The 13,113-nt window shown below is 33.1% G+C and overlaps 1 protein-coding gene across 1 annotated transcript in view; it reads right to left on the reverse strand.

Annotated features, from left to right (window-relative positions):
* The window catches only part of EFCAB3 (EF-hand calcium binding domain 3), a 494,329-nt gene that overhangs the window by 391,846 nt on the left and 89,370 nt on the right, over positions 1 to 13,113 (reverse strand). The window contains exons 22-25 of the mRNA XM_070561747.1: positions 13,039 to 13,110; positions 6,396 to 6,539; positions 5,994 to 6,062; positions 2,231 to 2,368 (exon numbers count right to left, since the gene is read on the reverse strand). Of these exons, the coding sequence (XP_070417848.1) occupies positions 2,231 to 2,368; positions 5,994 to 6,062; positions 6,396 to 6,539; positions 13,039 to 13,110 (423 nt within the window). The remainder of the gene's footprint in view (positions 1 to 2,230; positions 2,369 to 5,993; positions 6,063 to 6,395; positions 6,540 to 13,038; positions 13,111 to 13,113) is intronic.

Genomic DNA, 13,113 nt, shown 5'->3' on the forward strand with positions numbered 1-13,113 from the left:
CATAGCTGACAGAAGAATAGAACAATGTGATGCCTAGAGCCCGTCATGCCTGGAGACCAACATCCCTGGATCCCCTCCTTACTGCCCATTTTCCCTACATAACTGCCTCAAGATTCTGTAATCCTTGAAGATGGGTTTTTGAGACATTGGTCACCTGTCTTCTGATTAGCCAGCTAATCATTAAACTTCCTTTCTCTATCTCTAACTTGTTGTGATTAGTTGGCTCAGAATGCAGCAAGCAGAGCAAGCCCATTGCTCAGTATCAACCTCTGATCTACAGCCAGTCAGTCAGAAATACAAGTAACAACCTGAGCTTATGATTGGCATCCTGAGTTGGAGGGGGTCATTGGAACCTCCAATTTGTAGCTGGTTGGTCAGAAGCACAGGTAACAACCTTGGCTTGCAACTGGTATCTGAAGGATGGAATGGGGCAAGTGCAATCTTATAGGACTGAACCCTTAACCTGTGGGATCTGAAGCAATCTCTGAGCAGATATTGTCAGAATTGAGTTGAATTATTATGATACGCAACTGGTGTCCAGAGCATTGCTTGGTGGTACAGGGGAAACCTCCCCCTCCACGCGTTGGAAATTGAGTCTCAGAACCATTTTACAACTCTAGACACATTTCAAATGACTGAAATCATACAAAATATCCTCCCTTATATTCCCCAAGAAATATACTTCTTGGTTTGGAAGTAAATGATTATAAAAGTAAGAAAATAATTGAACTAATCAATAATTTAAACACTATATATCCATACTTGAGGGAAGTACCTAAAGCAGTACTTAAAGGAAAATATATATGCTTAAATGCTTACATTAGAGAAGAAAAAAGACTAAAATTTAATGAGCTAAGCATCCATCTCAACAAGTTAAAAAAGAGCAGCAAAATAAACAAATTGTAGAGAAGAAAATGATAAAGATATAATGTAAATTGAGGAAACAGCAAACAAACACACAACAGAAAGGATCAGAAAGCCAAGAATAGTTGAGTTATTAAAATTGACAAACTACTAGCATAAATAAACTAAAAAAAAGAAAAAAGGTAAAAATAACCAATATGAGGAATGAGATGGGAGCATTAATGCAGATGGTATATTAAAATATTAAAATTAAAATTACTAAAACATTAAAAAATACTAAGAACTTAGTGTTAAAAACTTTATAGCATCATAGCAATAAATTTCCCATATGAAAAGGACAAACTCCTAGGGAAAAAACTTAACAAAATTGACTCAAGAATAAACAGAAAACCTAAATAATCTTATGACATGAAAGAAGATGAATGAGCAATCAAAAGCTACCTAAAAAGAAATATCAAGGCTCAAATGGCTTTTTTTGTGAATACCACTAGACATGAAAGGAATATGGAATTCCAATATTACACAAACTATTCCAGGATTTAGAAAAAGAAAGAATACTTTTTAAATTGTAATAATTTGAATTTGACATAAATTTGACATCAAAATAATCTGACATCAAAGCCTGACAATGCTGGTGTAAGAAAAGAAAATTACAGGTTAGTTTCACTCATAAATACAAATGTACAAATCATAAACAAAGTATTAGAAAAAAATGAACCCAGAAATATATAAAAAGGATAATATACTATGACCAAAATAGCTTTATTCCAAAATTTCAAGTTTCATTTAAAACTTAAAAAAATCAATGTAATTCACCACACTGACAGATTAAAATTCATACGACATATCTTAATAGATGCATAAAAATTGTTTGGAAAATTCATAACAGACCAAATAAACAAACAAAAATAAATCCATCCTTTTACCAAACAACAAATAGAAGGCAATATCCCAGCCTGAACAGTGAATGGTATTTATGAAAAACCCACAGCAAACATCACATTAGTTGTTGGAGCTCTGTCTGTATGAAGTATTCTATCTCTGGAATCCAGGGTTGGGGAAATGGAAAAGTAGAGCTCTATCATATTTATTATCATGACCATTGCACTCCAATAAATGAGCATCTGAATTTAAAACATGGATAACAAGATTACTTGTTTCTATTAGTCTTGTCCAAATAAAGAAGAATTTTCATAGATTCTCCAAAAGTGTTCTAACAATTTACAGTGACCAAAATACGAACATACCAGTTCCATAACAATCTCCCTAAACATACAGTATTATCTTTCCTTAAAAAAAAAAATTAGCCTGTGTGAACATGTATACTCTAAACAAGAAACCTGGGAGTAACTGAAGTATTCACCACCTGTTGGAGAGTTCATTAACACCTTAAGTTGATTTTCATTTAAAGGTTTCCCCAGGCTCTCCAAAGTAGATAAAAGGTCTTTCACTTCAACTTTTCCATCACAGACACCATTAACAATGTTCCATGCATCTTCTATTCCTATAGAGAGAGAGATGACAAAATGTAAAGACATTTAGTTGGTTATTCCACCTAGATGAACAAATAACAACTTGATTTGGGTGAAATGCATTCATTTTCTACTATACACGGTCCTGAGGCTTTTGGCTCTCTGAAATATCCTCCAAACTGAAAGCTCCACAAAGTTTATAGGTTTATGAGAAAACAAGAAACATTGAAATACTTTACCTCATTAAGTTCAACTCACAAAGCTAAACAACAAAACAGCCAAATGATCCCAAAGAAAATATAATTTAAAAAAAAAGTAGCCCTTTCTCTCCTTATCCAAATATTTGGAAAGAATGATAGTGCTGTCAATGAGATGCCAATAAATAATAATAATGGCAATTTTTTTTTTAAGATTTTATTTTTTTCCTTTTTCCCCCCAAAGCCCCCTGATACATAGTTGTATATTCTTCGTTGTGGGTCCTTCTAGTTGTGGCATGTGGGACGCTGCCTCAGCGTGGCTTGATGAGCAGTGCCATGTCCGCGCCCAGGATTTGAACCAACGAAACCCTGGGCCGCCTGCAGCGGAGCGCGCAAACTTAACCACTCAGCCACAGAGCCAGCCCCAATGGCAATTATTTTATTAACTTAATTTTAAGTATCATTCACTATGTTTTTTAGCCCTCTGTATCCAAGTTATGACTGTCTTCTTATTTATGTGATCTCTATTTTTTTTCCTTAATCATACTTCCTAAAGAGTTCTTTGTTTTATTAGTCTTTTTAAAGAATCGAGTTTTGGTTATATGGATAATTTCTTTCGTGTGTGTGTTCTATTTTACTAACTCTACCTTCAACTTGTTTCTGACTAGTACTTTTTAGGGGAAATTGTTTTGCTGTTTTGTTCTTTACGTTGCTGGTTAGCTTCTTGAGTTGAACATTTGAGATAAATTATTTTCAATGTTTCTTGTTTTTCTAACAAAAAGCATTTAACACTATAAAATTCCCTCTAAGACTGTTTTTGTCACACTTCACATGTTTTGATATGTAGTGCTTTCATTGTCATCCATTTCTAAAAATTTTTAATTTCAAGTTTTACTTATTCTTTAACCAAACAATTACTTAGAAGAGAACTTGTTTTTAGCCTGAAAAGCAAAATTTTTCCATATTCTTTCATAAATAATTTTAATGTTACTACAAACCAGTCAGACTGTGTAGTCTCAATGCCTTCTGATTTTTGGAATTCATTGAAAATGGTCATTGTGGCTTAAATACATGATCTGTTTTTGTGAATGTTCCATAGGCATTTGAAAATAATGTGTATTCTATGCTTTTAGGATACAAGGTACTTTATCTGTTTCTTAAGTTGTTTATTAATATTGCCACTTCAATCTTAATCTCTTTCAATTTATCTCTCATCTTTCTATTTAGATTTATGTGTTCACCAAGAAAAAAATTATATATAAAGAGAGTTTTGTCTTATGGACATTAGTATAAATTTAATTTACATAAAGCATTTTATGCTATAAATTTAATCTATTTCTTCCCTTTCTTCACTGTACCATATACAGTAGTCTCCCCTTATCCACATTTCACTTTCTGCAGTTTCAGTTACCCGTGGTCAACCTTGGTCTGAAAATATTAAATGGAAAATTACAGAAATAAACAATTTTTAAGATTTAAACTGCGTGCCATCCTGAGCAGTGTGATGAAACCTCACGCTACACTGTTCCATCTCACGCGGGAAGTGAATCACCCCTTTGTCCAGTGTATCCACGCTGTATATGGTACCACCCATTAATCACTTACAGCTGTCTTGATTATCAGCTCAACTGTCATGGTATCGCAGTACTAGTATTCAAGAAACTCTTATTTTACTTAATAATGGCCCCAAGGCGCAAGAGCAGTGATGCTAGCAATTCAGATATGCCAAAGAGAAGCCATAAACTGCTACCTTTAAGTGAAAAGGTGAAACCTCTCAACTTAATAAGGAAAGAAAAAATCATATGCTGAGGTTGCTAAGATCTACGTTAACTTTTATTACAGTATATTGTTATAATTGTTCTATTTTATTACTAGTTATTGTTCTTAATCTCTTACTGTGCCTAATTTATAAATTAAACTTTATCATAGGTATGTACGTATAGGAAAAACACAGTATATACAGGGTTCAGTACTATCTGCGGTTTCATGAATTCACTGGGGGGCTTGGGACATATCCCCTGTGGATTAAGGGGGGATTACTGTATTCCTGAGGTCTCACCATGTTGTGAATGTAAATCCGGTTTATTGTTTATGATTTGATGCATGATTAGACCATATTTTATTTAATCATTCCCCTAGTGATGGACACCTAGGTTACTTTCATTTCTTTCCTCCTGCAAACACTGTTGCAATGAGCATCTTTGTACATGTCTCTACAAGAAACTTGTCTAGGCTATTTACCAAAGAAAAGAATTATTGGGTCATAAGAAATATACATACTTAATTTGACAAGGACTGCTAGATTACTATCCAGAACGACTGTACCATTTTATCTACCCACCAGCAATTCATGAGTATTCTCAACTTTCTTCATATACATATTTAGCCATTTGGGTTTCTCCTTCTGTATGCTGACTTCTTACATCCTTACTCATTTTTCCAATGAGATTTTTTCTTTCTACTGCTGATGTGCAGAATTTCCTTATATTTTCAAAATATTAATCTTTTGTTAGTCCTAAAAGTTGTAAATATCCTCTTCCAGTCTGTTACATATCTGCTAACTTTTTAGAGTCCTTCATTTACCAGAAATCCTTACTTTTGATGTAACCAAATCCCTTTTTACCCTATGATGTACTTTTTGGGACTATTATTTTTAAGAAGTGTTCACAAGGCACAATATTTCTCTTACATTTTTTTCCATCAGCTTTGTAGTTTTACCTTTAAGATCCATTTTCACATTCATTTAATTTATTTGAAGATTATTTTTGTATATGGTATGAAGCAGGGATTCAACTTCATTTTCTTCCACATAGTGAGCCAATTTTCCTAAATCATATACTAAATAACACATCTTTTCCCCCACTGACTGATGATGTAATCTCTATCATACGCCAAGTTTCCATAAGTAGAAATATTTGCTGGGTTCTATATTGTCATGCATTTGTATATTTTAACACTTTATTACAATGGCTTTACAACATGTACTAATACCTAGTAAAGCAAGTTCCCCATCATTATTATTTTTTCAAAATGGTCTTAGCTATTCACAGACCTGAACTCTTCCAAATAAATATCGGAATTATTTTGTCAAGGTTCCCACCAAAATTATCCTGAGATATTGATTGGAATTGGATTCAAATTACAGATTAATTTAGAGAGAATCCACTTATTTGAGTGCTCATTTTAAAACCCCAGTTTTAGGACTACAATTCTCAATCTCAATGTCTGTGGCCCAATGCTGTTCTAGTGTCTCCATGATAGAATTGTGTAGGAATTTCAAAACAGAGTGAAAAAAGTTAAGCATTTAGCTTAAGGTTTTGACAAAGAGCTAGAGAGTAAATGCAAATAATTTATATATATATATATATAAATCTATATAGTTTATACATAAACATACCTACACATACATCAATCCAGAAACATAAAGTTTCTGTTCATATTCATTTCAAACTTTACTTACTTTGACACCCAATAAATTCATCAGTGTTGGTCAATTCTCTGAGAAAATCCTTAAAATTCACCACATCATCTTTAAAAAAAAAAACAAACAAAGAATTTAGGTATTATTGTAAAAAAAGACCATTTGATGTTACAAAACCAGAGCTATAAATACAAAAATAAAGTGGAGGACTGGCAATGATCTTGTAACATACATGATATACAGACTAGATCCAAAATAAAAGCCGCCAGAGATATTACTTTGAAAATCAATTCCTTCAATACAAACACATCAATTAAAAGATTAAAAAATATTTAAAATTTTTCTTTTAAAAGATATATATGAGTGTATCTCCTTAGGCATTTAGAGTGAAGCTTCTTCTGAAATATTCAAACTGTTTTAGTTTAAAGTGAAATAACTCACCATTAGGATTAGTATTATCCAAAGTTGTCTTTATTTTGTCATCTGTTAGATTGATTCCTATGGCATTTAAATTTTGTTGAAGATCAGAAATGGCTGTAAGTTCATTTTTGTTAATGTTAATGTTGCAAAATTGATCTTTATCTCCTGGGAAGAGATAATCACCTTCAATTAGAGAGGAATTTTCATGTTTCTCCTTTATATTTTAAAGACAAGTGGGGAAAATTTTCCAACATATAAAATTATACTTAAGAAAAAAGGCCATATTTGTAATTATTTATGTACTGCTCTGTTCCCAAAACAATTTAAAATAGGTAACAAGAAATACATACAAAAAAGTATAAATGTTAAGTAAAGAAATTGGGGGAAAGAAACAGAAGAGCAAGAAAAATAAGACAAAAGAGAGCACTAGACAAAGTACATTCCATAAGGTCATCTACATAAATTTTGCAACAATACCAAATGCACATATACCTAACAAGAGCATTCAAAATAAATAAAGCAAAAACCAACAGAATTAAAGGGAGGAATAAAGGAACCTACAATCAGAGTTGGAGATTTGAACACCTTGCACTTGGTAATTAATAGAACAAGTAGAATAAACATCAGTAAGAATTAGAAGATTCAACCAAACTAGCAAACAATCTTACCAAATTGATATTTGTAGAACATTACCCAACAACAACAGAATATATATTCTTTCGAGAGCACACGGAATATTCACCTAGATAGACCATATGCTAGACTTTAAAACAAATCTTAATGAATTAAAAAAATTTTAAATTGTGTAAAATATATTCTCTGACCAAGGTGTACTAAATTAGAAATCAATAGCAATAAGATATCTAGAAAATGTCTAAATATTTGGAAATTAAAAAGTACATTCCTAAATAACCCATAGTTCAAAGAAGATATAAGATAAATTAGAAAATATTTTAACTAAGTGATTATTAAAGTACAATATATAAAAATTTGTGAGATGCAGTGAAAGAAGTGCTCAGATGAAAATCTATAGCTTTAAATGTTGGAAAGGCATAAAATCCGTGATCTAAGCTTCCATTTTAATAAGCTAGCAAAAGAAGGGTAAATTAAGCCCCCCAAAATAAAGACCAAGCAACAGTAAAAATAAGAATATGAACAAATGAAAGAGAAAAACAAAAAAAGAGAAAAATTAACAAAATCAACTTTTTAATAAAATGACTAATGAAGTTAATTCCTACTGGTTAAGAATAAAAAAGAAAAAACAAAAATTACACAAACATCAGGAATTTTAAAAAGGACATCATGCTACAGATATCAAAAGGATAACAAGGGAAGATTATGAACAACTTTATGCCAATAAATTTGACAAATTAGATGATATAAATAAATTTCTAGAAAGACACAATTACACATATAAAGTATATTTTTTCTTTGTGACATTTATAGAGATAAAGAGTGGTATATACATACAATGAAATATTATTTGGCAGTAAAAAGAAATGAAGTACTAACACCTACTACAACATGGACGAACCTTGGAAACATGCTAACTGCAATAGTTGGTCACATAGGACCACATATTGTATGATTCCATTTACATGAAATGTCCAGAATAAACAAATCAAGAGAGACAGAAAGTAGATTAGTGCTTGCTTAGGAATGGGGGAGGGGAGGGGAATGTGCAGGTGACAGCTAAGAGGTGCAAGGTTTCTTTTTGGGGTAATGAGAATGTCCTAAAATTGATCTTGGTGACGGATGCACAACTATGTGAACATACAAAAATCCATTGAACTGTATACTTTTCTTTCTATTTATTTATTTATTTTTTTTGAGGAAGATTAGCCCTAAGCCAATATCTGCTGCCAATCTTCCTCTTTTTGCTGAGGAAGACTGGCCCCGAGCTGACATCTGTGCCCATCTTCCTCCACTCTGTATGTGGGACATCTGCCACAAGCATGCCTTGCCAAGTAGCACGTAGGTCCGCACCCAGGATCTGAACTGGCAAACCCTGGGCCACTGAAGTGGAATATACAAACTTAACTGCTGCGCCATCAGGCTGGCCCCTGATCTGTATACTTTTAGTGGGTGAATTGTATATTATGTAAGTTATATCACAAGAAAAGTGTTTAATAAAAAATTAGATCTATATATATATTATTAACTGATTTTTGTAAAGATACCAAGGCAATTATGTGGAGAAAGGATAGTCTTTCAAATAAATGATGCTGGAACAACTGTACATCCACACACAAAATAAAAGTGCAATCCATATTTCACATCATATACAAAAAATATAATGGATAATAGCCCTAAATTTAAAACCTAAAATTATGATATTTCTAAAAGAAAGCAAAGGAGAAAGCTTTTTCACCTTAGATTAGGCAAAGATTTCTCACATACATGTGTTCTTCTCAATGCTTTATATCAAGGGATTCATGATGCAGATATATCTTATTTCTGGTGATGTTCATCTTGATCCCTTGGTTAAGGTGATTTCTGCCAGGTTTCTCCACTGTAAATGTATCATCTTTCCCTTTGTAGTTAATAAATACGTTGAAGGAGATACTTTGAAACTATGCAAATTCTATTTCTCCTCAAACTGTCACCCATCAATTTTAGCATCTATCAATGATTCCTGTCTGCAACATCTATTACTTTGATATTTGCCTAATGAAGATTTTCTATTTCTCTTTTTCCTTCTACATGTAGTAACTGGAATTCTACTGTAAGGAAGAGCTGTCCCTTCTCTCCATATATTTATTTAGTTGATTTTTATTTATATTATATCGACTCATGGACATTTGTTTTATTGCATGACTTATAATCCAATTCTAGTAGTATTTAGTTTGTTGCTGAAATTTTTCAAATTCGGCCATAAGGATCTTTTTCAGATTGACTCTGGTATTCTTTGGACAAGCTGCCATCTTTTTTTGAGCCCTTTCTTACTCACTGGCACCACAAGATATTCCAAACCTATCTCGTATTTTCCCTTTCCTAACCACTTCTCCACCACTTCTCCCAGCAGCCCTGGTGTTTACAAACTGAAGTCTGAGCGCTGGGTACACATTATTGCTGATACATCATTGCTTCTAGGATCTCTCCACGAACAGAAACAGGAAACATATACATGTATTACATTTTTAAGAACACAGGAACCTTATTTTATAAAATGTTCCTCCTCACTGTAAGTCTGTCTGATGTTCCTTCATGATTAGATTGGGAGCATGCCCCCCCAGGCTGTAATGCTACATAAGTGATGTTGCATCCTTCTCAGGGAATCATATTCGAAGACAGATGATGTCCATTTGCCTCTTATTGATGTCATAATTTTCATCAACTGATCAAGGTTTTGTCTGATTACTATTTCCTCCTTTAAAAAGTAACCTCTAGAGAGTCTACGCAAATATCCTGCTCCCTATTGAAATTTCCCCCTAGATTTTAGCATCCACTGATAATTCTTGCCTGAGACAATCTTTACTATCATGGTTTAAAATGGTGATTTTTTTGCCCAGCTTTATTGAGATATAATTGACATACAACATTGTGTAACTCTAAGGGTATGACACGTTGATTTGATACATTTATATATTGTAAAATGATTACCATAAAATGGTGATTTTCTAGCTCCATTACTCCCTCTACATTTATCAATAGGCATGCTACTGTGAAAAAGAGCCCCCCCTTTTCCCTATTCATTCATTCATTAAGCTATTTATAATCAATGTGGATACATGGATTCCTATTTTTTTCACTGGAATATAATCTGTTACTGCTTTTATTTTAACGTTTAAATTGTCCCCAATTTGTTTATGAGCCAATTTATATCTTTTTTATGATTTGCATGTCCATATTGTTTACCCATTTTTAAATAATATTTCTTCTGTGATACACACTGCAAATAGTTCCTCCCATTTTGTTATCTGTCCTTTGACTTTACTTATGGTATTGTATTGACAGACAAAAGTTTTGGGTTTGTTTTTTTTTTAATCTTTCCAAGACCAATGTCAAAGAACTGACCGCCTGTTTTCTTCTAGGAATGTTATGCTTTCAGGTTTTACATTCCAGTGTTTTATCCATTTTGAGTTGGATTTTGTATATCGTGTAAGATAGTAGTCTAGTTTAATTGTTTTGCATGTGACTGTCCAGGTTTCCCTAAACTATTTACTGAAGAGACTGTCCTTTCTCCATTGTATATTCTTGGCTTCTTTGTCTTAAATTAATTGACCATATATGCATACGTTTATTTCTGGGCTCTCTATTCTGTTTCATTGATCCATGTGTCGATTTTTATGCCAATATTATACAGTTTTGATAACTGCAGCTTTGTAATATAGTTTAAATCAGGAAATGTGATGCCTCTAGCTTTGTTGTCCTTTCTCATGATTGCTTTGGTAAGTCAGCCCTGACGGCCTAGTGGTTAAAGTTCGGCATGCTCTGCTTCGGTGGCCTGGCTTCAGTTCCTGGGTGCAGAACCATACCATTCATCTGTCAGTAGCCATGCTGTGGTGGCGGCTCACATAGAAGAACTAGAAGGACCTACAATGAGAATATACAACTAGGTACTGGAGCTTTGGGGAGGAAAAACAAAAGAGAGAGAGAGAGGAAGATTGGCAACAGACGTTAGCTCAGGCTGAAACTTTCCCAGCCAAAAAGAAAAAAAAAAGATTGCTTTGGCAACTGGGATCTTTTGTGGTTCCATAAAACTTCAGGATTGTTTGTTCTATTCCTGTGAAAAATGCCTTTGGAATTTTGATAGGGACTGCATCAAATCTGTAGATTGCTTTGGATAATATGGATATTTTAACAACATTAATTCTTCCAATCCTTGAGCATGGAATATCTTTTCATTTATTTGTATCTTCTTCAATTTCTTTCATCAATGTCTTATAGTTTTCAGTGTACAGATCTTACACGACTTTACCTAAAATTATTCCTAGTTATTTTTTATGTAATTGTAATTGTTTTCTTAACTTATATTTCTGATAGTTTATTATTAGTGACTAGAAAGGCAACTGATTTTTCTTTTCTTTTTTTTTTTTAGGAAGATTAGCCCTGAGCTAACTACTGCCAATCCTCCTCTTTTTGCTGAGGAAGACTGGCCCTGAGCTAACATCCATGCCCATCTTCCTCTACTTTATATGTTGGATGCCTACCACAGCATGGCTTTTGCCAAGGAGTGCCATGTCCACACCCAGGATCTGAACCGGCAAACCCCGGGCCGCCGAGAAGCAGAATGTGCGCACTTAACCGCTGCACCACCAGGCAGGCCCCTAATTTTTCTATATTGAGTTTGTATCCTGCAACTTTTACTGAATTCATTTATTAGTTCTGACAGTGTTTTGGTGGGGTCTTTAGAGTTTTCTATATATAACACCATGTCATCTGGAAATAGTGATAGTTTTATTTCTTCCTTTCCAATTTGGATTTTTTTTTTTTTTTTTGGCCTAATTGCTCTGGCTAGGACTTCCAACACTACATTGAATAAAAGTGGCAAGAGTGGGCATTCTTGTCTTGTTCCTGATCTTAGAGGAAAGACCTTCAGCTATTCACTGTTGAATATGTTCACAATGGGCTTGTCATTTATGGCCTTTTATGTTGAAGTATGTTCCCTCTATACCCACTTCGTTGAAAGTTTTTATCATAAATGAATGTTATCTTTCATAAATTGATATTTGGCAGTTTCTCTTAATTTAAATATAAACTTACCATATATCCCAGCAATCGCACTCCTAGGTATTTAACTAACAGAAATGAAAATATGTCCACACAAAAACCTGTGCATAAATGTTTATAGCAGCTTCATTTACAATCACCAAAAACCAGAAACAATTCAACAATCCATCAACTGGTAAACTGATAAATTACGGTATATTCATATAATGGAATGCTACTCATCAATAAAAAGAAACAAACTACATGCAAAAAATTGATGAATGTAAAATCTATTATGCTAGGTAAAAGAAGCCAGACTCAAGCTAGCTTCATATTTTATGATTTCCTTTACATGACATTCTAGAAAAGGCAAAACTATAGAGACAAAGAATGGATCAGTGGTTACCAGGGGCTAAGGGTTAGGGGAGCACAGGACTACAAAAGGACACAAAGGAACTTTTGGGGTTATATATTCTATGTGCTGTTTAGTAATGGTTATATGATATTATTTTCAAGAACTCAAAGAACTCTATACCTAAAAAGGGTGAATTTTACTATATGTAAATTATACCTCAATAATCATAAGTTTCCAAAAAAATGTAGTCAAGAGAGTAGATGAAGATACATAAAAACAGAAGAGATAGTCATAAACTCCACTCCACTAAGTTTGTCAGAAATTTTAAAAATTATTTTCTATTCATTTATAATTTCCTAATAAATTCAGAAGTCAGATATACATACTGAACAATCTCAGAGAATAATACATAATCTGGTAATTTTCTAGCACTATCAAAGTAAAACTACCTACTACAATTTTGACTTTGGGTTAAGCTTAGCAGTCTTTGCCTTAAAATTCAAACAAAAGACATATCATCTAGTATTGTATTGTTTTATCTTCGTATTGTTTCTTATTTACCTGTGCTTTAATTATCTAATCCTATATTGTTTTAACATGAAAACCACTGCTTATCTTTGAAATGTGGGCAGTAGATACATATTAAATAAAACTCACCTGTGGCTTCAGGATTTGTCAATGTATTGGAGAACTTAATCATAAATTCTTGAATGGCAATCTTGCCATTTTCTG

This window comes from Equus przewalskii, chromosome 10 (genome assembly GCF_037783145.1).
Source record: "Equus przewalskii isolate Varuska chromosome 10, EquPr2, whole genome shotgun sequence".
Classification (NCBI taxonomy): Eukaryota; Metazoa; Chordata; class Mammalia; order Perissodactyla; family Equidae; genus Equus; species Equus przewalskii.